The 26,153-nt window shown below is 39.0% G+C and overlaps 1 protein-coding gene across 1 annotated transcript in view; it reads left to right on the forward strand.

Annotated features, from left to right (window-relative positions):
• Positions 1–6,565: 6,565 nt before the first annotated feature.
• Positions 6,566–26,153, forward strand: part of GRIN2D (glutamate ionotropic receptor NMDA type subunit 2D) — a 420,255-nt gene continuing 400,667 nt past the window's right edge. The window contains exon 1 of the mRNA XM_063436111.1: positions 6,566–6,996. Coding sequence (XP_063292181.1) covers positions 6,574–6,996 — 423 coding nt within the window. The 5' untranslated portion in view covers positions 6,566–6,573. The remainder of the gene's footprint in view (positions 6,997–26,153) is intronic.

Genomic DNA, 26,153 nt, shown 5'->3' on the forward strand with positions numbered 1-26,153 from the left:
TCAATGGAGTCTTCTGCATAATCCCTTCATGATCCTGTAGGAAGGTGTTGGTGAAAGGTGAGTCCAACAGTGTCTTTCCTGTGGTTCTTTTTCTCCCTGCTGTCTATTTCCATCTGGGGCATTGTGGTAGTGCTGGTTGTGGAACTGTCTCCAGTCCATGATATTCATGTTTGGTATACCCAATTGTTTGGTAAAGTTTGAGATGTCCACTGCTGAGGAAAGTGTGGCTTGTGCGCCCTGGTGTGTCGCAATAAGGGCAAATGGGTATTCCCAGCAGTACTTGATTCCTGCGTGTTGCAGTGCCTGGGTTATTGGCCATAGTGCCCTTTTGCCCCTAAGAGTCATCCATGACAGGTCAGGTATAAGCTGTACCTTGGCATTGTTGTATAAAATTGCCGATGCATCTCTTGAACATTTCATGATAGTCTCCTTTCTGGCATAATAATGGACCCTGCAAATGACATCACAAAAAGTATCTTGCGCCAAGCCTTTAGGCCAAACCACTCTAGTAGGATTAGAGTGCCTGTCGGCCTGTGTAGTATGTTGTATATATAAAGATTGTAGAATGGCATGAAGATCTTCCGTATCTTCATATGACTCCGGTAGGCCCGGGACCCTAATATTGTTCTGGTGACCTCTACTATCCAGATCTTCCACCTTTTTCATGTTGTGTAGAAGTTTAGAGTCCGTTAGATAATGCCATTGTTCCAATCTGTGGATCTTGTCTAAGATTAGATCTCTATCTTCCTCCAGGTCCTCCACTCTGTTACTGACTTGCCACACTTCCAATGCCAGATATGAGATCTGGTCTTGTAGTAAGGCCTCTAAATGGGCCAGCAAGGCAGCTATGTTGTCCTTTGAGGGCAGGTTGTGTAGGATGTCTTTGATATCCGACATCCTTGAGACAGAAGATTGTTCTGAGGGCGTGGGGCTGTGTGGGGGAGAGTTGCATGGCAAAGATAGTGCCACTTGACTGTCGTCTGACGACAACTCTCACTTTCTCTCTGAAGTATTTGTCCTGGTCCCCAGCTTTTTCGCCTGCCCCCAGGTCCGTGGGGTCTAAGGGTAACAGATATTTCTTTATATTGCCCATTTGGATAGTTTAATTGAGTGGATTTGACTGTAGTTGAGTCAGCTATTAGGGAGCTAGCTGAAGATGTGACTGCTCCCATGAAGAGTCAGGCCACGCTCCCATAACTCTATTATTTATATTTATTTATATTTTTGGGTTACTTAAAACACAGGATTAGTGATGTCTCCAACAGTTCGCCGGGAACCGTTCGCAGGCGAACATAGCGTGTTTGCAGTCGCGAACACGCGCAATGTTCGGTCCGCCCCCTATTCGTCATGGAGGTGGGAGGGTCTGGGAGGGAGGGTCTGCTGCTGATTGGCTGGAATGTGTCTGCTGACTGTGAGGTACAGGGTCAAAGTTTACTCAATCATGACAAATAGGGGCGGACCGAAGATCGCGCATGTTCGCGACCGCGAACACGCTATGTTCGCCGGCGAATGGTTCCCGGCGAACTGTTCGGGACCTCTCTACACAGGATCCATTATGTATAAATGTAACATTTATTGTACATAAAGTTTTCAGAGTACATGCACAGCTTTGTATTTCTATAACAAAAAACAAACAAATAAATAGCAGTGATGAAAATAAACTTTTTTGACCAATCAAGTATATGCAGTATTGCAGGTTCAGCACCTAAATACTACTTAAAACGTAGAACTGATGACATAGCTTGCTTGTGTTTCATGTTCCTTTGAGCTAGAGCACAGGACTGAGCCAGATATTACTACATGGGGCAGTTAGAATACAATCTAGATTTTAATTATTATTATCACCTGTCATATCCATTTTCATGAAGTGTTTTCTAAACAAAGTAGATATTTAATTTACAATACTTTACAATGGGAATGTTTGCTGGTTAAAATTGAGAGTGAGTGTCGATGTGGGTTGAATTGAAAAGGAACAAGAAAGGAAGGTTGAGGAAAAGACAGAAGAGACAGGAGAGGAAGGACAGATATACATTACATTTTTTTATGAGGTGGATAAACAAGGCAAGCTCGCATAATTTTTTGATGCAACGGCGGTCCATGTCAATCCAACAACATCAGTCATGTACATTTTTTGCCTCATAATTAATGCAGGCCTGTGTTAAAAGATGTGGCGTTATTTAGGCCCCGCTAACTACTCCTCTTTGCACTGTCATGGTATCAGTTACCCTAGAGCAGGGGTAATAAACCTTTGCTGCTCCAGATGTTGTGGACTACCTCAATGGTTTGCCAGCATTATGGCTATAAGAGCATTATGGAAGATTTTTGTCTCAATTTCATATTAGACTAATCTGACATCTGGAATCTCTAACTTTGACTCAATCTAAACCTTTTCCTGCTATTCAGTATTTTTTGACTTCAGCATGTCCCTGTTTACTCTCTATTATACTTCAGACTGTATTCTATACTTTCATATGTTAAGCATGGCCACCTAAGGGCCATTAACATGTCTTCCCTTGTAGTATAGGATACATTGAGCTCTGAGTATGCATGTCGGTGTTGTTCATTCCCCCAGACTGGCAGAGACTATGACACTTTGGAACCTGTTGATAGAGACTCCATGTCTCCTAATTTGTTTTCAGGAGCACAACAACATTGAATGAAGAATGGGTTTTGCTCTAGTTTAAAATGATACCAGCAACACTCTCTGTTTATGATATGCTCCAGTTTTGATGGAATGTTGCTATTCTATCACCACCACCTTTGCCTGCAGCATTGTCTGTATAACTAGTTCCACTGAACTCTGCAGCTTCATCTATGCCATCACTTCACCTAATTTGCAACCTATGTGTGCCACCATCCCCTCATATGGTAATTAAAGGAATAGCAGACACTATCCTACCAGGAATGAATCTTTGCTTCAATCAAAGAGGCTTTGCCAATGTTTAAATCTAAAGTGATTGAGGAGTGCCAGCAAGCATCTTTGGTAAATATAATTAGATACTTATGGAGGCATCGCTTACACATCAACTGGCAAAATAGAGCCTGATTGTTGGGGAAAATATTATATATATATATATCTGTTTAATATGTGCTTGATTAAGTCTGTGTGTATGGGAGGTCAGGAATTATCTTCAAAGGGAGTTTCTGTTTAGATAGTTGGAAAGATACAGCACCTGAAAGGCACCTATAGTCTCTATCTAGGAAATCACACCTTAGGTTAGAGGAAAAGGGATGGCTGGGAAAGTTAACACTTAAATAAAATAACAGGATAGACAACACTTTGGGCCTTGGGAAAGTAAATCACATTTACATATCAATTGAGCTGAGGAGTTTGCTATTTACAACATGGGAACCAATTCCTTTAAAAATAGAAGATACTGACATCACATTAGATTAGGTTTGGTAAGACACACATGCTGCACACAACATCTCACAGCACATACACAATGTAGCCGATATTATTAGATAGATGGAATGTATGAGTGTTATGAATGTATTGTAACTCTGTAATACTATAACTCTGTAACATTCTTCTTCTGTAATATTTATTTGGGCAGATTCTAAGTAAAGATTTCTCTCTGGTAAGAACTATGGTGTTGGCTGTTTATTTGTAATATCGGGTAGAATACCTTAGTAGTGCTAGTCATATATTTATCTGGACAAGGGGATAAAGATATATGTTAGTTCTTGGAAGAGGTGACACAGGGGATATTACATTCACTATTAAAACACAACGCAGAGTGGATTTCTCTCAAAAGGATACCAATTGGAAGTATTGGTGGTGAGAGAAGGATTATACAACATAATGATAAAAATTACCAATTATGGGCTCAAGCAACTTTTGAGTCATAATCAAGAGCTCACCCAATAATAACCGGCTGCATATTTTAGTAGCCACCACAAAGTAGTTCAACTACTTTAAGTATGTTAACTACCTTAGCAACACAAGTGACTCGAGAGTCTCTAGTATGAAATGGTGATCCTGCTGTTAAGAAATTCCCCAAGTACCAGGTCTCTCGCACATTAAGGAACTCTCAGCAGTTCAAAAATAAATGCTTTGTTTACTTGTTGTGAATTTGTTTGTGTATACCAGTGTTAATTTTGGCAGCAAATTCCAATTTAGTTTTAGTCAGTCTTTTGACTAAAAAGCCATTTTACTTTCAGTTGTATTTTAGTCATCTGCATTGTTTTAGTTTTAGTCAACTAAATCTCCAGTAGTCAACATGACTAAAATCTAATGGGTTAGTTAAAACCTCAATCTGTCTCTTTTGCCATTCCCTGGCCCCTCTGTGTCTCTGTCCTCCCAGTCCCTCTAGGTGTCTCTCTCACAAGCCCTGGTCTGTCTCTTTTGCCCCTTCCACAGCCCCTCTGTGCGGTGTTAATTTAAATTTAGGTTTAGTCATAGTCTTTTGACTAAAATTATATTTAGTTTTAGTTGTATTTTAGTCATCTGAATTGTTTTAGTTTAGTTTTAGTTGACTAAATCTCAAAAAGTTTAGTTGACTAAAATTCGACTAAAATTGTCTTATGATGCTTTATAGTTTATTTATATGGAATTTTGATATCTGCTCTGTTTTTTGTTTTGTTAAAACAAACTCCTATCACTCCCAAGCTTTCTATGTGGGAAGGAGAGAGAGTATTGAGGGACACAAGTTTTCTTTCTTTATTGTTCACATTTATATTGAACAGCCAGAACAAAGCATTCTTGCTGCCTGATCGTAAGCTCTGCATTTCTGTTTTAGAACTGTGCACATAATATAAATCGCATTCACTATGTGATATGTGTAGTTTTTGAATATTTCCGAGGTAATGGAAAGGTAGATGGCAATGACTCAATCAGCAGTCTTCAACCTGCCTGCATACATGCTTGCAGTTCATATGTTTAGACCAGTGCTGTGCCTAAACAGCTACTGGTACACTTTTCTCTGAAGAATGTCATTATTAATATTATTATTTTTTTGTCCGTGAATTAATTTCACTTGCAATAGTGTGGAGAGGTCCCAATTCATATTGTCATATAATATTTGTTGTCAGTGAAATAAAAAAAAATATTTTGGTAGTGGTAATAGAATAGCAAAAAACATTGACAAATGATGGCTTTGCAACAACGCTCACTATAGAACGGGGCTCTGTATGAAAAGAGCTAAATGGAAAACAAGTGAATTATAAGTAGACAGTAAGTGCACATATAATTGCAGTATTTATATAGTAATAATTGTGTTTATTCATTCAAGTCTGGGAGACAAATGGCACACATACATTTTACCTAAAGCACAAATAAAATATATAAACATAAACAACTACAGACTCCATTTCTCTTCACCTCTTCCTTTAGGTGATCTCAAACTGCTGACCCAGAATCTTAATAATTTTCTGCATTTGATCACCTACCTTTAATCAAGAGTGAGTTTCTAAAGGTACAAATCAGCTGCCACTGTAAACATACAATTTTATACTGTATATTACTACATTGTTATTTATCTTGCATGTATATATTTTTCATTATTTATTTATGCATGCACTTTTTAATATATTTGCAAAAGAAATAATAATTCTCTATTTTTAGAAGTTTGCACTCTGATGTATATATTATTACATGTCTAAAATATATAACATTCTCAAATTAATTTTATATTTTTCTCCTTCGATATTGTGAAAAGAACAAAAAATTTAACTCTGACTACAAGTTGCAAGTTGATTTCAAACAGACTATTTCTCTCTATGTTTTACTTTAAATATACTCCACCAAACTCCACTAAACATACCTGTGTATGTTTAGATTATTGCTTCCCCCACATACTTTTAAAAAAAAAAATAATTAAAATTGACATTAACATTACCGTATTCAAGAGCGGAGACAGACTCCTCAAAGCAGATGACCTACCTCTGGTGAAGTCATCAATCCTAAATACCTTTGTCCACACAGATCCATAGAGAAGCATTGACGACACATATCACATAAGCTGCAATTGAGTGATCTGCTATTCCAATACTTCCTGTGAGAAGCACCAAATTCAGGGTTTCTCTTTAAGAAGTATTGACAGCATTCAGAGATATCATGCTGTAGATGATGACAATGAACAGGAAGTCTTTCAAAAATTAAAGGATGTAAGGAGGAAGAAGCTCTAGTAGCATTCTATCAAACATACATGTTTTCAGTCAAACGTAAACATTCCATGTATCAGAAACTCATAATTTATAATGCTCAAGAAAAAGGGCTGCATTTATGCATCATCACCATTACATTAAGATGTGGGATTTTGGTGTGCCCCTAAGCCTCTTGCTACTATATTTCATAAATATTTCATTAGATCTTGATCTATGTTTTATATAAAAACCATTCAAATGGTGATTTATAAATCCAAAAGCAGGAATGATTCGATAAAAACTATACTGTAAAATGTGAACTTTGAATATATGCTCAACATTTTAAAGCAACATAATAAAGGAACTATAAGTAATGTTAAATAAAATATTGAAAACACAACCTTTGGAAATTGAATTTCATAGTTTAATTATGTGTTTCTTTGTTTTTCTTTTCTTTGTTTAGAGTTGAAACCAAAACCCTTCGAGATGTGTTTTCTACTTGCTGTGAACACTGCCTTTGTGCCAGCTGCTAGGATGCTATTTTTTATGGCCCTGGCATGCGCCAGTCCTTTTTTAGAATTTCGAGAGGAAAGTCCAAAAATAATTAATGTGGCCATAATTTTCAGTGGCACCTCCTATCCACCTGAGAGTGCTCGCTTTGCCCCTACTGCATTTCGCAACTTTACTATGGAGGTGAATCCAATATCTGTAATTCTTAATGACACAAACCCTCGGAGCCTTATCCTTCAGATCTGTGATGTCCTCTCCAGCCTTCGAATTCATGGGGTTGTCTTTGAAGATGACACAAGAACGGAGTCTGTAGCCCAAATACTTGATTTCATCTCTGCACAAACAGCAATGCCCATCATTGGCATTAATGGAGGTTCTGCAATTGTCTTGACACCCAAGGTATGAACACACTATTTTACTTTGTACAGAATATAAAGTGAGCTGCTGTTGCTATCAATAAACGTGTAATCTTTCTATTGAGTCTTGGATTTCCAGGAACTGATACTCTAGAAATTGTAATGCTAGAACGGCATGTGGAAATACGCTTAAGGTATATTAAGTAAGAATGTCTCACTAATGCTTTTCAAAAAATAAGAGGGGTGGGCGGATACTATAAATCTAGCCATGTATAATTTAAAATTCCTAGAAAATGCTATACTCAAGTTTGTTTAAAAGATGTATGAGGCTATGTATATCTGTTGTATCTACATAACAAATCTCCCCCTTTATCTTGAATAGTAATATGACAGGTTTTCCATCATGTCCAGTAAGTGACCTTGGTTGTTCTATCATAGTGATTTAGTTAAAAGTATTTACGGAAAAGAAACACTTCATGTTACTTCTATTCCAAAGTGTCCCAGCATTATAGAGAGGATGCAAAGTAAAGAAGACTGGTAAATAATATATTGCATTTAGGACCAATAGTATATAGTAGCAAGACTCTTTTACCTTGGCAGACATTTTTAGACTATCAAGTAAATGTTTAGAATGTGGATTGAATACTATTTGAGACAACATACTCAAAAATGCCTGCATTTGTTTAGAATTATGTTTTTTTTAATTATTTATTTATCATTCCACATTTATACATCACAAACAGTAAGATAATGCCAAAATTATGCATAATAGCAGTCATATAAACATTGCTTGGACAACAATCTTGAAGCATGTGGAATTTCATTTTTTTATAATAACGCGTTAATTAATCTATATAGGATCAGCATAGTAGTCTCCCCAGATCACATATAAGCTGATCACACTACTATTATGTTTGCTTAGACTTATGTGAGGTATGGGTTACACCCCCTCTTGTGACTTTAGGAGAGCACATATCAAGACGGTCAGTTAGTTCCAGGTGGGGGGGGGGGAGGGGAGAGGGTTGGGAATGTGATAACTAGTACTCGTGTGTGGGCCTTAGTTGGGTAAATGTGGTGTAAACATAGAAACATAGAAACATAGAATGTGACGGCAGATAAGAACCATTCGGCCCATCTAGTCTGCCCAATTTTCTAAATACTTTCATTAGTCTCTGGCCTTATCTTATAGTTAGGATAGCATTATGCCTATCCCATGCATGCTTAAACTCCTTTACTGTGTAAACCTCTACCACTTCAGCTGGAAGGCTATTCCATGCATCCACTACCCTCTCAGTAAAGTAATACCTTTTGATATTATTTTTAAACCTTCGTCCCTCTAATTTAAGACTATGTCCTCTTGTTGTGGTAGTTTTTCTTCTTTTAAAACTAGTCTCCTCCTTTACTGTGTCGATTCCCTTTATATATTTAAAGGTTTCTATCATAACCCCCCTGTCTCATCTTTCCTCCAAGCTATACATGTTAAGATCCTTTAACCTTTCCTGATAAGCTTTATCCTGCAATCCATGAACCAGTTTAGTAGCCCTTCTCTGAACTCTCTCTAAGGTATCAATATCCTTCTAAAGATACGGTCTCCAGTACTGCGTACAATACTCGTACAATACTCCAAGTGAGGTCTCACCAGTGTTCTGTGGCATGAGCACTTCCCTCTTTCTACTGCTAATACCTCTCCCTATACAACCAAGTATTCTGCTAGCATTTCCTGCTGCTCTTGCACTTATCCACATTAAATGTCAGTTGCCACAACTCTGACCATTTTTCTAGTTTACCTAAATCATTAGCCATTTGGCTTATCCCTCCTGGAACATCAACCCTGTTACATAGCTTAGTATCATCCGCAAAAAGACATACCTTACCATCAATACCTTCTGTAATATCACTAATACAAATATTAAAGAGAATGGGTCCAAGTACAGATCCCTGAGGTACCCCACTGGTGACAAGCCCAAGCTTCGAATATACTCCATTGACTACAACCCTCTGTAGACTGTCACTCAGCCACTGCCTCACCCATTCAACAATATTGGAATCCAAACTTAAAGATTGCAGTTTATTGATAAGCCTTCTATGTGCAACAGTGTCAAAAGCCTTACTGAAATCTAGGTAAGCAATGTCTACTGCACCACCCTGATCTATAATTTTAGTTACCCTATCAAAAATATCAATAAGATTAGTTTGGCATGATCTCCCTGAAGTAAACCAATGTTGTCTCTGATCTTGAAATCCATGTGTTTTTAGATGCTCAACAATCCTATCCTTTAACATGGTTTCCATCACTTTCCCCACTACTGAAGTAAGGCTTACTGGACTATAGTTGCCCGACTCCTCCCTATTACCTTTCTTGTGAATGGGCACAACATTCGCCAACTTCCAATCTTCTGGGACTACTCCTGCTATCAATGATTGGTTAAATAAATTAATGGTTTTGCTAGTACACCACTAAGCTCTTTTAATAGCTTTGGGTGTATTCCATCAGGTCCCATTGACTTATTTGTCTTTACTTTTGACAGTTGAAATAGAACCTCTTCCTCTGTAAACTCACGTGTAATAAATGACTCATTTATCCTTTTTCTTAACTGAGGTCCCTCTCCTTCATTTTCATCTGTAAATACCGAACAAAAATATTCATTGAGGCAGTCAGCTAGACCTTTATCCTCTTCTACATACCTTCCTTCTTTTGTTTTTAATCTAACTAATCCTTGTTTTACTTTTATTTTCTCATTTATGTATCTAAAAAAAGTTTTGTCCCCTTTTTTTACTGACTGTGCTATTTTCTCTTCTGTGTGTGATTTGGAAGCTCTTATAACTTGCTTAGCCTCTTTCTGCCTAATCTTATAGATCATTCTGTCTTCCTCACTCTGGTGTTTTTTATAATTGCTAAATGCTAACTTTTTTGTTTTTTACTATTTTGGCCACATCTGCGGAGTACCACAGTGGTTTCTTGATTTTTTTGCTTTTACTGACAAGCCTAATGCAATTTTCTGTTGCCTTCAGTAGTGCAACTTTTAAAGTCTAAAACTTTAGTTTTTGTGTGGTGTGACTCAGTCACTGTTCTTATATTAAATCACACTGACTGATGATCACTGGATCCTAAACTTTCACCTACAGTAATATCGGATACCAAATCTCCATTTGTTAACACTAAATCTAGTATGGCCTCTTTACGAGTTGGCTCCTCAACGACTTGTTTTAGAGACAATCCCAGTAGGGAGTTTAGAATATGTGTGCTCCTGGCTTGATATGTACTTTGATATGTACTTGATTGGCTTGAGAATGGACTGTCAGTACTAGGTAACTAGTATCAAATCAGGCTACAAGAAAATGTCACCAAAATCTTAAAGACGATTCCTGTACACCTAGCTAAGGCTAATCATTAACAAAACAAAATATCTAAATACAAAACAATAAGAAAACAATATATGCTTGCAACTTTCCACGTATGTTTGCGGTTACGTTAACAGAGTCCCAGTTGACAGTGGCGGAGCATGGGATAACCTCACAGGGCTCTCAGGTAGTTGCTCCCCCTTGTAAGGTGCATTAGTTCAGTCTGGTTAGGTACGAAGTCCACCTCTGTAGACAGATACAGGTGTTTCAGGCATCCTTTATTCTGCTGTGGCATCTTCAGGGCTAGAGTACTCAGAAGGAGTCCAGGTCTTGTGGGTTCCGGGTTCTGTAAGTATCTCCCAGATGTGAGAAAAGGAGTCTGTGTACACCCCAGCAGTAGGGGATTTTCCTAACACATAGGTGTTGCAGTTGTGGTTGGAATGATTTTTGCCAGACTAGAGTGTCCTTTGTTAAAACCTTGGTGCCTTCAAAGGTGAGTGAGGTTTGCCCCCAGGCAGCCACCAGTAATTGTGTTTTCTCATGTAAGGACAGGACCCTGATGATCAGGTCTGCTGTAGCTGTGGCAGGTGCATTCGCCGGTTTTGGTAGTCTGAAAAACCCATTAAGCCTTAGGGGTTTTGCCTGTTTAGGCGGCAGCAGGGTGGTGAACAGGCGCCTGAGGAAATGTGGTAGGTCAGATGGTCCTATATTATCCGGTATCCCCCAAATCTTCAGATTATATTACCTCGATCTTCTTGTTTGCGCGGCATTGCTGACCCTGGAGATCGGACACTTTTTGTTCCACCATGGTACTATTGGAGGCCTCTAAGAGTGCGAGCCTCATGTTGGTACCTTCAAGAGCGTCCTTGGAGTAGGCCATATCAGCAGTGATACTTTGGTGAAGTTCAGCCATAGTCAGTTTTAACATGTCTGCTGTGACTGGTTCCCCTGCTGATGTAGCTTTGACTTTGGGTGTGGGTTGTGATCAAAGGAGGCGTCCTCAGAGAAATACGAGAAGACTTCATCTCTCAATGACATTTTCTCCCATGCGGCCCTCTGCTAGCTCTGCAAGAGATCGCCAATGTCACAACTAGTTGAGCCTTTTTTCAGCTCTTGTTTTTTTTTTGTTTTCTGGCCCATATTGGTTTCCCAGCATATGAGTCCAATTTTCACACTGGTGAGTACCCAATTTCCACCACAAAACTGGGTAAATTGTGTGTAATCAGCACCGAGCTCAACAAGACGCATCTGCTCCAGTCTGCAGCTAGCTCCCCCAGAAAGATGCTTTTATGGTGAAGACACACCATGACAAGATTTGAATAATTCCACTACAAAAAGCTAATTCTGAAACAATCCCAATTTAAACCAGTAGTAGCAAGTTGGTTGAGGTGTCCTGAAACTGACGAACGGGGTTGGCTTTTGAAAGAGAATAAAAATGGAGAGATGTATGGGTTTCCAAAACATATGTGGAACGTCAGGAGTAGGTGGTAGATACTGTTCACAGTTTTTGTTTCTCTTCAAGACTTATATTAAGACACCAAAGGCTATCAAAGTAAATGTTGTGACTGTAAATGCTTTTATTTTTTTATTTTTGGAGATTTGTTTCAGACTTAATGTATAAAAGTTAATAGGTTAATTGTTGTATTATTATTATTATTATTATTATTATTATTGCCATTTATATAGCGCCAACAGATTCCGTAGCGCTTTACAATATTTTGAGAGGGGGGATGTAACAATAAATAAGACAATTACAAGAAAACTTACAGGAACAATAGGTTGAAGAGAACCCTGCTCAAATGAGCTTACAGTCTATAGGAGGTGGGGTATTAGAAACATTAGGATAGGAAATATCAGGTAGGAGTGAAGCAGAGCTGGAGAAGAGAGCAAAGCACTATCCCATAGGAGAGAGCAAGAGACAGGTATGTAAGGGAGAGATTACTCTGGGAGGCCATACCCTTTTCTGAAGAGATGGGTTTTAAGGCCCTTCTTAAATGATTGAAGACTAGGGGAGAGTCTGATGGCAGTAGGCAAGTTATTCCAAAGGAGAGGAGCCGCCCGTGAGAGGTCCTGCAAGCGCGAGTTGGCCGTACGGGTGCGAGCAGCGGTCAGGAGGTGGTCGCGGGCAGAGCGGAGGGTACGAGGAGGGGCATACCTCTGGATCAGTGAAGAGATATAAGAGGGGCTGGAATTGTTCAGTGCTTTAAATGTATGGGTTAGCACTTTGAATTGACTCCGATAGGATACAGGGAGCCAATGTAAGGACTGGCAGAGGGGCGAGGTGTGAGAGGACCGACTGGATAGGAAAATCAGTCTAGCTGCAGCATTCATTACAGACTGTAGCGGGGCAGTACGGCTTTTGGGGAGCCCAATCAGGAGAGAGTTACAGTAATCCATGCGGGAAATTACTAGAGCATGAACAAGCTCCTTGGTAGCATCTTGCGTAAGAAAGGGGCGGATGCGGGCTATGTTTTTGAGTTGGAACCTACAGGACTTGGCAACAAACTGGATGTGAGACTCAAAGGTGAGACCAGAGTCAAGTATGACGCCAAGACAGCGCGCTTGTAGGGATGGACTTATGTGGATATCACTGACTTGAAGGGAGAGTGAGAGAGGAGGATCAGTATTAGGAGGAGGAAAGACAAGGAGTTCAGTTTTAGAGAGGTTAAGTTTGAGAAAGCGTGACGACATCCAGTCAGAGATGGAAGAGAGGCAAGCAGTGACACGTTGCAGGACGGCCGGGGAGAGGTCCGGTGAGGAGAGGTATATCTGAGTGTCATCAGCGTACAGGTGGTAGTTGAATCCAAAAGAGGCAACAAGTTTTCCAAGAGAGGCAGTATAAAGAGAAAATAGAAGGGGACCAAGGACAGAGCCTTGGGGAACTCCAACCGAGACAGGGCGAGGGGAGGAGGTATCCTTGGAAAAGGAGACACTAAATGAGCGTTGGGAGAGATAGGAGGAAAACCAAGAGAGGTCAGAGTCACAGAGACCGAGTGATTGAAGAGTTTGAAGGAGGAGAGCATGATCAACTGTGTCAAAGGCAGCAGAGAGGTCAAGGAGAATTAATATGGAGTAGTGACCTTTGGATTTAGCAGAGATTAGGTCATTAGTCACTTTGATAAGAGCGGTCTCAGTAGAGTGGAGAGGGCGGAAGCCAGACTGAAGTTTCATTTCCTGGTACAAAATATGAGAAATATCATAACATAACACAAACATCACTCCATGACTGTAATAAAGTAAAATGTGGATGGTGGAGCTGAATTATCACCCAATCAAAATGTGCATTACCTTAAATCATGCTTCAGTGTTTATGGCCATACTGGCTTAATAGAGAGCACTATTGAGCAGTATTTCAGGCACAAATAGTAGAGACAATAGCATATATCCTGCCTCAACTGCAATTCCACTAAAAGGAACTTCTATTAAAGAAACACTGTAGGCTCAATTAAGTGATCTGGATGCCATGTAACCAACTCCTTTCCTCCATTTAAACCCTACCCCTGAAAAACTTGCTGGGTTAATTTGCCTCGACTAACTGTTATACTGACAGCTTCTAGAGATGCTTCCAACAAAATAGAGAGGCCACCTGATTGGAACAGTGCTGCATTTTGCCATACATGTGCTCTAGCCTCCAAATGCTTCTTTATGGGGAAAGTTTAGATTGTATGAAATGATCAGTCTCATTACCCATATGACTTCCGGTTTTGCTGATCAGTCTCTGCCCATGCATCTGATGTCACGCACTTCCCTTCAAACGGAAGCCGCAACCGCATCTAAAGTGCTCAATCAATCTTTGGTGTTTGATGTGCTCTCACCACTACTACTACTATTTCCTATGTACCGAACCTCTGGCTTTGATCCTGGCTTTGCTATACTCCACTCTCCCTCTCAAGGAACAGACTTAACTTCAGATTCCTGCCTCTCTCCACTTACTTCAAGGAACCATATTTTATTCTACTCTGGAAAGGACTTCAACTCCCATCATTCAGGAAAGGAAAGATACGTTCTCCAGTGATTGCAATTATGAATTGGTTCTTACATTAAGTTATGTGAGAAAGATATGGAATACTAAAGTCTGCCTTCAGGGATTCTCCTAGCTATCTCTTTTGAATGTCATTTGCCAAATTACTTAAATGTTAATATTTATTATTTGAGTCTAATGACTACAACCACTTCACATACCAGGACATATTTCATTATCAAGTTTATTTCTTCAAGTTAAAAGACTGTTACTTTGTACAACAGGAATCACCTGCTCTGTCAACTTTATATTGAAGTTTAATGGATTTTACTGCTTGGTGCTAATTAAGCATTCCTTATTTTTCATTTGCAACCAATTACTATTTTTCTTGTGAAGTTACACTTAATCAAGAGTCCCATTCTTCATGCATTATTATTTAAAAACATTATTGCTGCAGAAGGCTGCCAAGGTTAAACTTATTTTCTTAAATTAAAAATATTTTCTTAAAGTGACAGTATCTAATTTGTTTTTTCACCAGCGGTTGGGTTCCAAATAATTTTCTCACAAGAGTATTACAAAAGGTTTCCAAATATGCTAAGCCAACCCCATCTTCATCAAGAAGATAGTCCAATCACTGAAGCATTCCTGTGTGCTACTTGTAAAGGAGCACCTGACTAAGGCTGTAAGTCAGTGGTTGCACTTCACTACAGATTTATGGAATGCTTCTAGAGACCAGAATGCCCTCCTCTCCTTGATGGCACAATAGTGGCAGTCCCCATTGTATGGGCAGGGTGGCAGCAGTGGTGGAGGTCCAACCTTAGCAGCATGTTAGACTGGGAGTGGATTTGTGGGGCAGCAGGGCTATTGATCTCTCCTGATACATGCTAAAGTGACAGGAAAAACACATTTCAACAAACATATTGCAGGCAAGCAGAAGAATGGTGAGAAATTGGTTGGGTGAGCAAGAAGACATTAATTTGCACATTGGGTTCATGGTCACTGACGAAGCTGCTAACACAGTGAAAACTCTTTGAGATGATTCATTTGTGGATGGACACTGTTCTGAACACATCCTACATCTTGTAGTGAATGCTGCAAGATGTACATTGCTGAACATTGCCAAAGGATTACTTGGCATTTCCACCATATTGTGAGGGCTTGCCAGCTCTTGAGGCAGGAGCAGGAGAAAAGAGGGGATCCCAAGCACCATCTGTGACAAGATATCTGCACATGGGGAACTTCTCAAACCACAACAGGAGGAGATAGAATCACAACAAGAGGACATAGTCTTACATTAGAGGGGCAAATGTTTAAAAACAATATCAGGAAGTATTACTTTACTGAGAGGGTAGTGGATGCATGGAATACAGTGAGGGAGTTTAAGAATGCATGGGATAGGCATAAGGCTATCCCAGCTATAAGATAAGGCCAGGTATTAATGAAATTATTTAGAAAATTGCGCAGACTAGATGGGCCAACCGGTTCTTATCTGCCGTGACATTCTATGTTTCTATGTTTCTCTTCAGACATGCTGGAAAGAATGGAACAGCAGTGTGCAATGCTCATGGAGAATATCCATGCAGAAATCCAAGTACTAGAGCCTCAAACATTAACTACTGTTAGGAACAACTCAATTGAAAGAGCTCAACTTTGCGAGGTGGCAAATGGAGCTCATTTAAAATATGCCATCTTCCGTACATAGTCAAACAAATCTCCATATGTTAAGCATTCATTGTTTATAGTATTTTAAATTGGTTCATAATAACAAAGTTATTGACTCCTCAAACGCTTCTCAGAATTATGGCCCACCCTGTACAAGATAACAAAAGGAAAACGATTACAATCAATCATAATAAAAGTAAGTTATCTCAGTTACTTTTCTTTAATAATCCTGATATGTAATAATCTAGTTATGTCAATTCATAACTGTCATTGCAAAAATGGTTACTTTTACAAAGCCAGGTAATATTGCAGTGTTTTTCTATATGTCAGTACATTCATACTGCATTTTTCCAGTGGTTCTGGTTGTCCATATGACCTTTCTGGATCTTTTTTTTTTAGGGAAATTTGGCCGAAACAAACAGTGGAATGAACTAACTTCTGCAGATCCAAATTTCTTTTTTTCAAATCAAATGTTTTGTAAGAATTAAAATGTTTCACCTCGCAAAAGTCTATTATTTTTCTAGCTATTACTAATCAATAACAGCATCATATGTTGAGCTGTTGCTACCGGGGTAAAATTGTATTTAAACAGCAGATAGAAGCACCATGTTGAGGTCAGCAATGACTTTTTAGATAAAGTAATTTAACTGGAAGATCAGTTTAAACTTATTGCAATGAAGATAGCAGATTATCATTCTTGTTGGTTGTTTGCGTCTTTATTGCATTCTTGTTTTCTAATTGAAGTACTTGGGTTTTTACAAAGTCTGTATTTTTTAGGTTTTAAAATATATCAGGCAAGTGGAAATTTCGGAAATGCCAAACCCAACCGAATTGCCGAAGTGCTGAATTGTCGAATTTTGGAAGTGCCGTATTTCGGAAGTGCGAAATTTTGGAAGTGCCGGATTTCTGAAGTGCCGAAGTGCTTCGGATTTCAGAAAAGTGGCAAAACAGGAGAGGGAGGGAAAATTAAGAGAATGATGACAGGAATCCAACCTTAACCCTACCACTAACCCTGCCCCTAGCCCTACAACTAACCCTAGTAGGGTTAGGGGTGTCAGGATTACAAGTGGATCCAGCTCGCAGTACTGTGTCACACCTAGGACTAAGGTATAACCAGACCTTAGAATGGCCGGACTTAACGTCTCCAAGAATAGTCAAAATACTTGCCAAGGTCAGGGACACGGTATCAGACACAAAGATGAGGGAAAGGCAAAAGTCAAGGATACCAGATATCAGGGAAGTCAAAACAAAGCCAAAGTCAAATACCAGAAAATCAAGATCAGGAACGCACTCTCGGATAACAATAGGCATGAAACCATGACAGTCAATGAGCAAGAGGAGAATTAGGTTTAGATACCCCTCCTGTGGATCTGATTGGCTGTAATCGGCCTTTGACCACAAAGGAAATTACCTGGTTTCAATGTGCATGATTGTTGCTCAGCACAAACCCTCCTGTGGATTTGATTGGCCATGACCAGCCTTTGACCCCAAAAGTAATTACCAGGTTTCCATGTGCATGATTGCTGCTCGGCACAACTTTTCCTGTCAGGACGGTAATGTTTATTGGCACAACTTTTCCTGTCAGGACAGTAAATGCCATTAACCACATTTTTATGTGCGCATGTATATGTGACAAGGGGTAGGGCTAGGGTTATGGAACTGCTGAAGTCCTGAATTCCCAAAGCCCTGAAGTCCTGAAGTCCTGATATGCCAAAGTCCCAAAGTGCCGAATTGCCGAATTCCCAAATTGCCAAAATCCCGAATTTCAGAAGTGCTGAACTGAATTGAAGTGCCGAATTGCCAAAGTCCCGAATTGCCGAAGTCCTGAATTTTGGAAGTGCCGAACCAAATAGATTTTTTACCCATGCACATCCCTACTGCACAAAAATAAATACATTAATTAATAAAAAATACATGCTGAGAGTTGACTCTTCAGATTATATTACTCAGAATGTTTCCATCATTGTAGCGTAGTTCCAATATTCAACATAAAGATCACCGCTATTCAATCCTTGTAATTGAGGAAGCAATCCAACATACAAGACAAAATCCCCAAGTAACTGGACGACATACAGTTCTGGGAGTCAACTGATTTTTATTCAGCCAGACCTGGCTTTTATGCAACTCCCCATGCAAGGGGTTTCTTAAATCATATTCCAGGGGTTTTCCCCCATGGACCTGAGAGGGAACAAGGGACAAGTAAACAGTTCACAGGCTCCTCTTCTTTGCCTTGGAGATAATTGAGTAAGAACAACTCTTTAATTAAATTATCTCTCAGGTACAGAAAATATATAATATTTATAAACAGCATTTTAATATTTCAGAACCCCACCAACGTTACTTCACCGAATAGCTGGGATCTGAGCGCCCACTTTGACAAAATATCACTCAGACACGTTTGGTGGTTTAGGAACACCATTCGAGTGAAGTTTTGACTGGTCGGCCACGAGGTGAAGCCCCCAAAACAGTTCCTGAGAAATTAAGTCTTTGACCGGTCTTCTTTCAGGAGTTCTCGCACGAATGCTGCCCACGTTCGAGAGACAAAATGGCCGCCGTTTGTTTGCACACGTGCGTTTGGTAATACGGAGGAAACACTTTCTTTTACAAGCAATTTGAGGTTAACAGCCAGAGATTTTCAGTTGTTAAATGATGCGAACCCAGGGACCACACAGATGGGGGTTCGGTAAACGAACAAAGGGATGAAAAAGGGTATTATAACTAGGCATGTGCATGGGGAAAATTTTTGGTTCAGTTCGGCATTCCGAAATGCGGGACTTTGGCAATTCAGGACTTCAGCAATTCTGCACTTCAACACTTCAGAACTTCGGCAACTTCGGAACTTCGGCACTTCAGCACTTGGAACTTCGGCACTTCGACACTTCGGAAATTCTGCAATTTTGGAATTTCGGGACTTCAACCATTCGGCAATTCAGCAATTCAGCAATGCAGCTATTCGGAAGTACCCGAATGTCCGAATTGCCCGAAATTCGTCCGAATTCACATGCGGACCAAAACGAATTGCACATGTCTAACTATAACGTTCATTCTGCTACAATTGTATTTTCTGAATGCCAGAAGAATAGTGATTACCAGCATTTTGGTAGCTCTGGTTAGTATGGAAATCGAAAATTAAAATTAAAAAACATCTAAAATGCTCTCTCTATTACAATACGCTAATATCCACTTGTATAAGATTTGTATCAAGTTGTAAGAAAATAACATTTATGAAAAAATACTTTACAACCAGAGAGGTCTTTTTGTCCACTTCTGTCATACCAGGAAAAAATGGAATGCTGTAATGCAGGCAGTGAATGAATTATTATATATCTATGCATAATTCTTTGCCATTCTTAAATCCTTAAGGACAGAGGCAATTATCCAAATCCTGAACCAAAAGAAAACCTAGAATTTGAATTATATGTCTGTACAACCATAATTTACCTCTTTTATATCAAGTGTGCCCACACGTATTATTTATAATTTTGTTCAGGGGAAATAGGGCTTACATTTCATCTAAACTATGTATATATAAAACATAATTTAATATGAATAAAATCTAAAAATGTGGGAGAAATTAAGAAATTTTATTTTCCAAGTTCTGCATGGCATTTTAGCTGGGAATGTCATAATATTGTTAGTTTTGCTGCACAAAAATGCACATATGTGTATGCTGTGATATGCCACAAGAACAACAATGCCTGTCATGTACAGATTTTATGGTATTTGGAAGGTTACAGGGTCAAATAAAGAGTTTGGCCATTTCCTATTTTACACATTGAAATGTGCCAGATTGTTTTGCTGGGTCCAACATGCAGATCTATGTAACATAAACTAATACAGAAAAAGGACAATGTATACAGGGCCTTAGAATGGCCAGACCAGAAATAGGGAGACCCTGGAGACAGGCAGGACCAGGCTTGAGGGAAAACCTGGTGTGGAATGAACAGACCTGCCTGTAAAGGCACATCTGCTGCCTGTAAAAGTACATCTGCACTATAATAGAGCCTTATCCTCAGGTTCTGAATATTGTGAGTGTATTTACTTACTTCATTTGCACTTTTGATAGTACCATCTGCACACTATTGTTTTATTTTTTTTCCTTTTTATGTCACTCTGCATCAAGATCTATATATTCATATAGTAAGGGGTAAGCGATCATATGACTATCATTTAGCGCTCCACTCACTGATTGCGAGACCATGTCTTGTTAATCAGATTTGGTGTATTTTTAGTGTGAGGGAAGGAAGGTATCCCCTCACGGGTGTTGAAGAGCAGCTACATACTAAAGTTTACTTTGAAGCGATTTTCTTTGCACACCGAACTCTTTGTGATTTATTTATAATAAATACTCGTAGTGACCATTTCTTGTATTAAATGCTGTTTTCCACTCATGTCCTTCCTAATTCTTACCAAATTATAAGCACTCCTAAGGTCGCGTTTTGTAAACACTTTGGCACCTTGGGGTCTGTCATTTAATTTAGTAATGAGTGGTATGGGGTAAGTATTTTTAATGGTTATGTTGTTTAAAGCCCCATAATCTATACATGTCCGTAGATCTCCCTCTTTCTTTGAGTCAAAGAAAAAACTTGCTCCCGCTGGAGAAGAAGTTCTATGTATGTGGTCTTTTTGTAAGGACTCTTGTATGTAGTCCTCTATGATTTTACTCTCCTGCGGAGACAAGGTATATACTTCTCCATTAGGGGTATAGTGCCGGGTAGCAACTCTATGGAGCAATCATATGATCTGTGTGGAGGTAAAGCATCAGTATAAACTAAACATGTGCATTTCTTTTCGGTCCAAATTTAAATTTGGACACATTTTGGCAATTCGGACATTCGGAATTGTCGAAGTCCAGAAGTACCGAAGTCCCGAATTAACAACATTTTGGAAGTGCCGAACCGAAGTTCCAAAGTTCCGAAGTCCTGAATTTCGGAAGTGCCGAACTAAAGTTCTGAAGTCCAGAATTTTGGAAGTGCCGATACAAGGCAAAACAAGAGGAGACAAAACTAAGTACTATATATGTAATAAATATTGGAGATTTAGACATACATAAATGGCCAAGATGCATGCATTCCACCACTGCACCAAAGTACTCCAATTACGACGGGTCCTAACTGCCTAGATATGCATGACTAAATAAACAACAATAAAACACACACAGTACTTACCTGCAAAGAAAGAAGCAAAGGAAATGAGACCACTGCAAGCAGGAACAGACTGAAACAAAAAGGATTAATGGCAAAGGAATGGGTGTGGCAACAAAAAACAAACATTTAAAGGAATCCAGGAGACTAGTAATTCCAGGAACGGAATAAAGGAATGAACCCAGACAACCCAGCATAAAGAAAACCAGACATAGAATAGAAAAACCCCCAAAACAAGAAAAACTAAACAAGAATTGTAAAAAGAGTACTGGATACCAGAAGCCAAGGCCAGACATCTGAACAGAACGGAACAGGACGTGACAGTATGTACCTTATTAAATACTTCTTTGACCTTCATATATTGTACAGTAACCTCAGTAGAAAGAGGAGTGGCAGTAGGCGGATTAACGGTACCTAATATCTTAGTTACAGGTCCCATACACTTATTTCTACATTCCTCACCCCATTCCAGGATCTCCCACTTGACCCAATTAATATGAGGATTGTGCTTCATAAGTCATGGGAAAGAAGAATAGGACAAAAAGGGAAATAAATAATCTGCAAGGTGGTGTGTTATTTGTGCAAAACCCCTATCATAACAGTGATAGGAAATGTTTATTGTGTAATAAGAGGTTGAGGACGTGGTCTACCATCTATGGCCTCAGCGGCCAAAGGTGTGGATCTCTCCTTGAGAGAGAAGGTGTGTTTGTTAACAAACTGTACATCAATGAAGTTCTCTGCAGTGCCAGACTCAATCGTTAAACTGTACGGTAATAAAAAGGAGAAATCTACTCTGAGGCATACCAGGGGACATGTACATCACATCTAAGAATGGTCCCCAGATGATTCTTAGGTGCGCAAGTTTTCCGGATACATCGGACAAGAATTCCACAGATGTCCCTTCTTTCCACAGTGCAGAGACCCTCATTTCTCCTAATCGGTTTCTCTGCCTCAGACAGGTTTATAACCCCCAATTGCATTGGTTTAGGTTCTATAGGCAAATAAGGAGTGGTAAAACAAAAGTAGAGAAACGAGGTGCAAGAGACATGTTAGTACGCCTGGTTTTATTCCTAGTTTTCTCCCTGTCTCAGAGACGGTTGTCAATATGCATCATATAGCTGATGTAGTCATTTAAGTTTTCTGGTAACTCTTTAGCTGCAGTCTCATCGAGCATAGCATTGAATAGCCCTTTAGAAAAGGTAGTAATTAACCCATTATTGGTCCAATCTACCTCAGAAGCAAGAGTTCGAAATTAAGTAGCGTAATCTGCAACAGAGCGGTTACCTTGTTTAATAATTAATAGTGCTTTGGCACCATTCTTTTCTTTCCCCAATGGTTATAATGTTAACTTAAATTCAGTAAGGAATTCTTTATAATTATAAGCAATAGTCTTGTTGCGTTTTCATAATGGATTGGCCCAGGTTAAGGCTCTTCCTTTTAACTGATTCATTAAGTAACCAATTTTTGCTCAATCAGAAGTCGCAGGCGAAGCTTTAAAATGATAGTCGATCTGCTTAAGAAGTCCCTGGTATTCTTGTGCATCACCTCCAAAATTAGGAGGAGGTGATAAGGAGATAGAAGGTGCCTTATATACAATAGGTACCACAGACACCTGTGCGGGGGAAACTTCCTGCCTCTCTTCTGGATGAAGATTTGCACTGCAGATTAACAGCGTTTGTAACACTTGAGAAAGCCGATCCATGTGATGATCTATGTCCTCTACCCTTCGCTCACAAGCTACCATATGCTGGCATAGTTCTGCAGGGTCCATGGCCCTGTCATAATGCCACAAATACTATATGACTCAACACGCAGAGCTTTAATACATATACTAATACAGAAAATGAACAAAGACAACATATACCGGGCCTTAGAATGGCCGGACTTAACGTAAAAGAGAATAGTCAAAAAACAAGCTGAGGTCAGAGACACAGAAAGAGGCAGATCGAGAAAACTAGCCAAAGGTCAAGGATACCAGAAATAGTGAAAGTCAAAATGGAAGCCAATTTCAAATACCAAAAATGGTCATGAACAAGAAGGCACTCTCTGATAACCAACTAGTGGAAACCACAACAGGGCACCGATGAAAATAAATTCAGGGGTTAAATATGCCTCTCTAATTATTGATTGGCCAGATTGTGACCTCTGACCCCAAAATGTGTGCGAGCGTTGATGACGAGTTGTCACACGCATGTCGGCGCAATCTTGGTTGTGGACGTATATGTATTTTTATTCGAGCGGCAATCCGCCACGACCCAGGTAAGTAAATTGTATCTATTTCGGCTTGGCCACACTGATCATGAGCTGGGAGCTATGACACCATGTTGCTTTTGAGACTGTATGGCAGCCCAGGATTGAAAATTACCCCAACAACCCAGGGTATTCAAAATAGGGTATTTCCAGTCTTTTTTTAGTAGCCACTTACTCACAAACCCTTGAGAAATTTAGCTTTCACATTTGTTTTTTTGCATTTTTCAGACAAGAACTACACTTTCACTGATGATATCATTGTCATTATTCATTTAACTGCTAATTTTAATCACAAATTTTTGTGTTCAGCAATGTCTCACGAGTTCAACACTACCCCTATGTACAGGTTTTGTGAGGTTATGGTGAGTTGAAGGGTCAAATATAGGGCTTACAAATTAAATTTCAGCCTGGGTTGTCAGGCTGGCCCTTCAATATAAAATTAATAAAGTAATCAAATCATATATTACTAATATATAAATACACGTAGATTAAAATTATATATATTCAAGTCAAGAACATTTTTATTTATGATTCGACTTTAGTGATATTGTATACATTGAATGCTTAATGTATTGAGCTTTGTTTGTTTGCACTAGGTGCAGAAGATGATGATATGTTTTAAATGAGCTTGATTTGCTGCCTCGTAAAGTTGAGCTCTTTTGATTGCATTGTTCATAACATTATTTAATGTTTGAGGGTCTAGCACTCACATTTCTGCCCAAAAACTTCCTGCGAGGTCACCTTGCACCAGACGGTGCATTTGGGAGAGTGCAATCGGTGCTGATGAATTATCCGTGTGTTTTCTGTCCTCCAGAAACACCATTATTGCTTAAATGAAAATGGGCTTTGTCAAATATAATGAGTTGATGAAAAAATTTAATGATTTTTCTCGCTAAATTTGTGATTGCTTTGTTAAATTACCCATGATGAATCTTCCAAGACTCAGTTTTAATATGTACCTGCAATAAAAAAAAATAACATCTAAAAAATAAGTTATCTTGCCTGGGTTTTCCTGATTGGATCTGGCGATGAGGGCAAGTGATTGGCCTGGAAGAAGGGCCTGACTGATAGTTAGGGCGTGCTGTGCCACCCTAACAGCGTTAAAGCCCTACTTTTGTAGGATGGCATAACATGTGCTAATGTCGGGAAAGGGTTAAAATGGTTTCATCATGATTTGTGTGTTTTATTCCTTCAATAACTCAAAGTCCTTTTTGTTGACACCTTTATCCTTTTCTTTAAATAAATAATTTTTGATGAATAAAAAGCAAATTGTCCTATATCTCTATCTCGTCTATTATGTTTTAAATTTCTTGAAACAAACAAGGAAAAAATAAGCAGGGCACAGTATTATATTTGTTAACAAATACATATAATAGACTGTGTTTATTTTTTAATTAAACACCTGACAATGTGTAGAAATATTTATTGTATACCTGTCAGTGTTAGAAATAAATAATTTAAAAACAGAAAAACAACTTACAAAAATATATTATAGTCATGATAATGCAACTGGAGTCTATGCTTTACTTTATTTGATCCATTTTAGATTAATAAATATAACACTCGTAGTAAAATATGATTACATTCTGTGTGTTTATTCAACAATTTCCTGGGAGTATAACTCTGTGTGGGAAATAATATTCATGTCAGTTGTATTGTGAGGGAAAATGTAATGAAAAAAAGTCTGCACGTATTAGAGTTGAAAGATTTATGTTTCAAGACTTGTGAACACAAAGTTGTTGATATAAAACTACCAACGTCTCCAAAATAGAATTGTATGGAGCCGCAGATCTGATGGATAAATATTTTTTGTAAATCGTGACTTTCTCGTGCACACAGTTCAGTAGATTGTGCCCACAAGACACGCTTCAACTGAATTGTGGGCACAATATTTTTTAATGTGTAAGCACAATTTACTATATTGTGCGCTTGAGATAACTATATTATGGACAGCAGGGCGAGCACTTCCTTAATACTTACCTCCCAGCTGCCTTGGCTGGCTCAGGCAATTTGTATCCTTCCATGCTTGGCAATCTTTGCAAACACTCCTCTTCTGTGAAAGAGCCTGCCCCTGCTTCCACCTTGTTCAGTCTAATTCAAAGCTTTTTAACTGGCAGAATTATAACAAAGGGGCAGCAGAAGAGATGGGACTGCATATAATATTTGCGTTAACAACATACTTTCATTGACAGTACCATACCTAATTATAAGGGCACTGTCAATGAAAGTATGTTGTTAATATATGTACACGACACCTGATGTCTGTACAGTCTTCAACTTGTAACATAATTTGTTATATACAATGATATAATTAAAGTAGTGTCCAAATTAGTAAACTGTGGATATATAGACCCAGCAAAGCTCTGGCATAAAACTGTTAATAATATACCAGGAAGATAGGCATTTCAATTTTCAATGTTTCTATGAATGGGCTAGACGCCTAACACACATAGGCAGCCCAAAATTTGCCAGAGTTATAATGTAACAGTTTAATGTTGACTAGAGATAAAGAGAAGAAAAACATAAATATGCCCAAACCAAAAAGGGAGAAGGGATCAAGGATGGGGGCATTGGATTTCAGGATAAGGTCAGCTTATAGCAGTGGTTCCCAAACTTTTTAGGTTCAAGGCGCCCTTAATATTTCAATATTTTTCCAAGGCACCCCAAGTCAAAATTTCTAGGTTGTATATCTGTACAGCACTGCGGCAATTACTGGCACTATAGTGTAATGTACAGTGTTGGTGTTTGAAGGGGTGCTCGTATACATTTATTGTGTTTTAATACAGGGGTGTGTTTGCCTGTGATGTTTGTGTTTTATTGCAGGGGTGTGTCTGAATGTAA

Source organism: Pelobates fuscus, chromosome 11 (assembly GCF_036172605.1).
Source record: "Pelobates fuscus isolate aPelFus1 chromosome 11, aPelFus1.pri, whole genome shotgun sequence".
Lineage (NCBI taxonomy): Eukaryota > Metazoa > Chordata > Amphibia > Anura > Pelobatidae > Pelobates > Pelobates fuscus.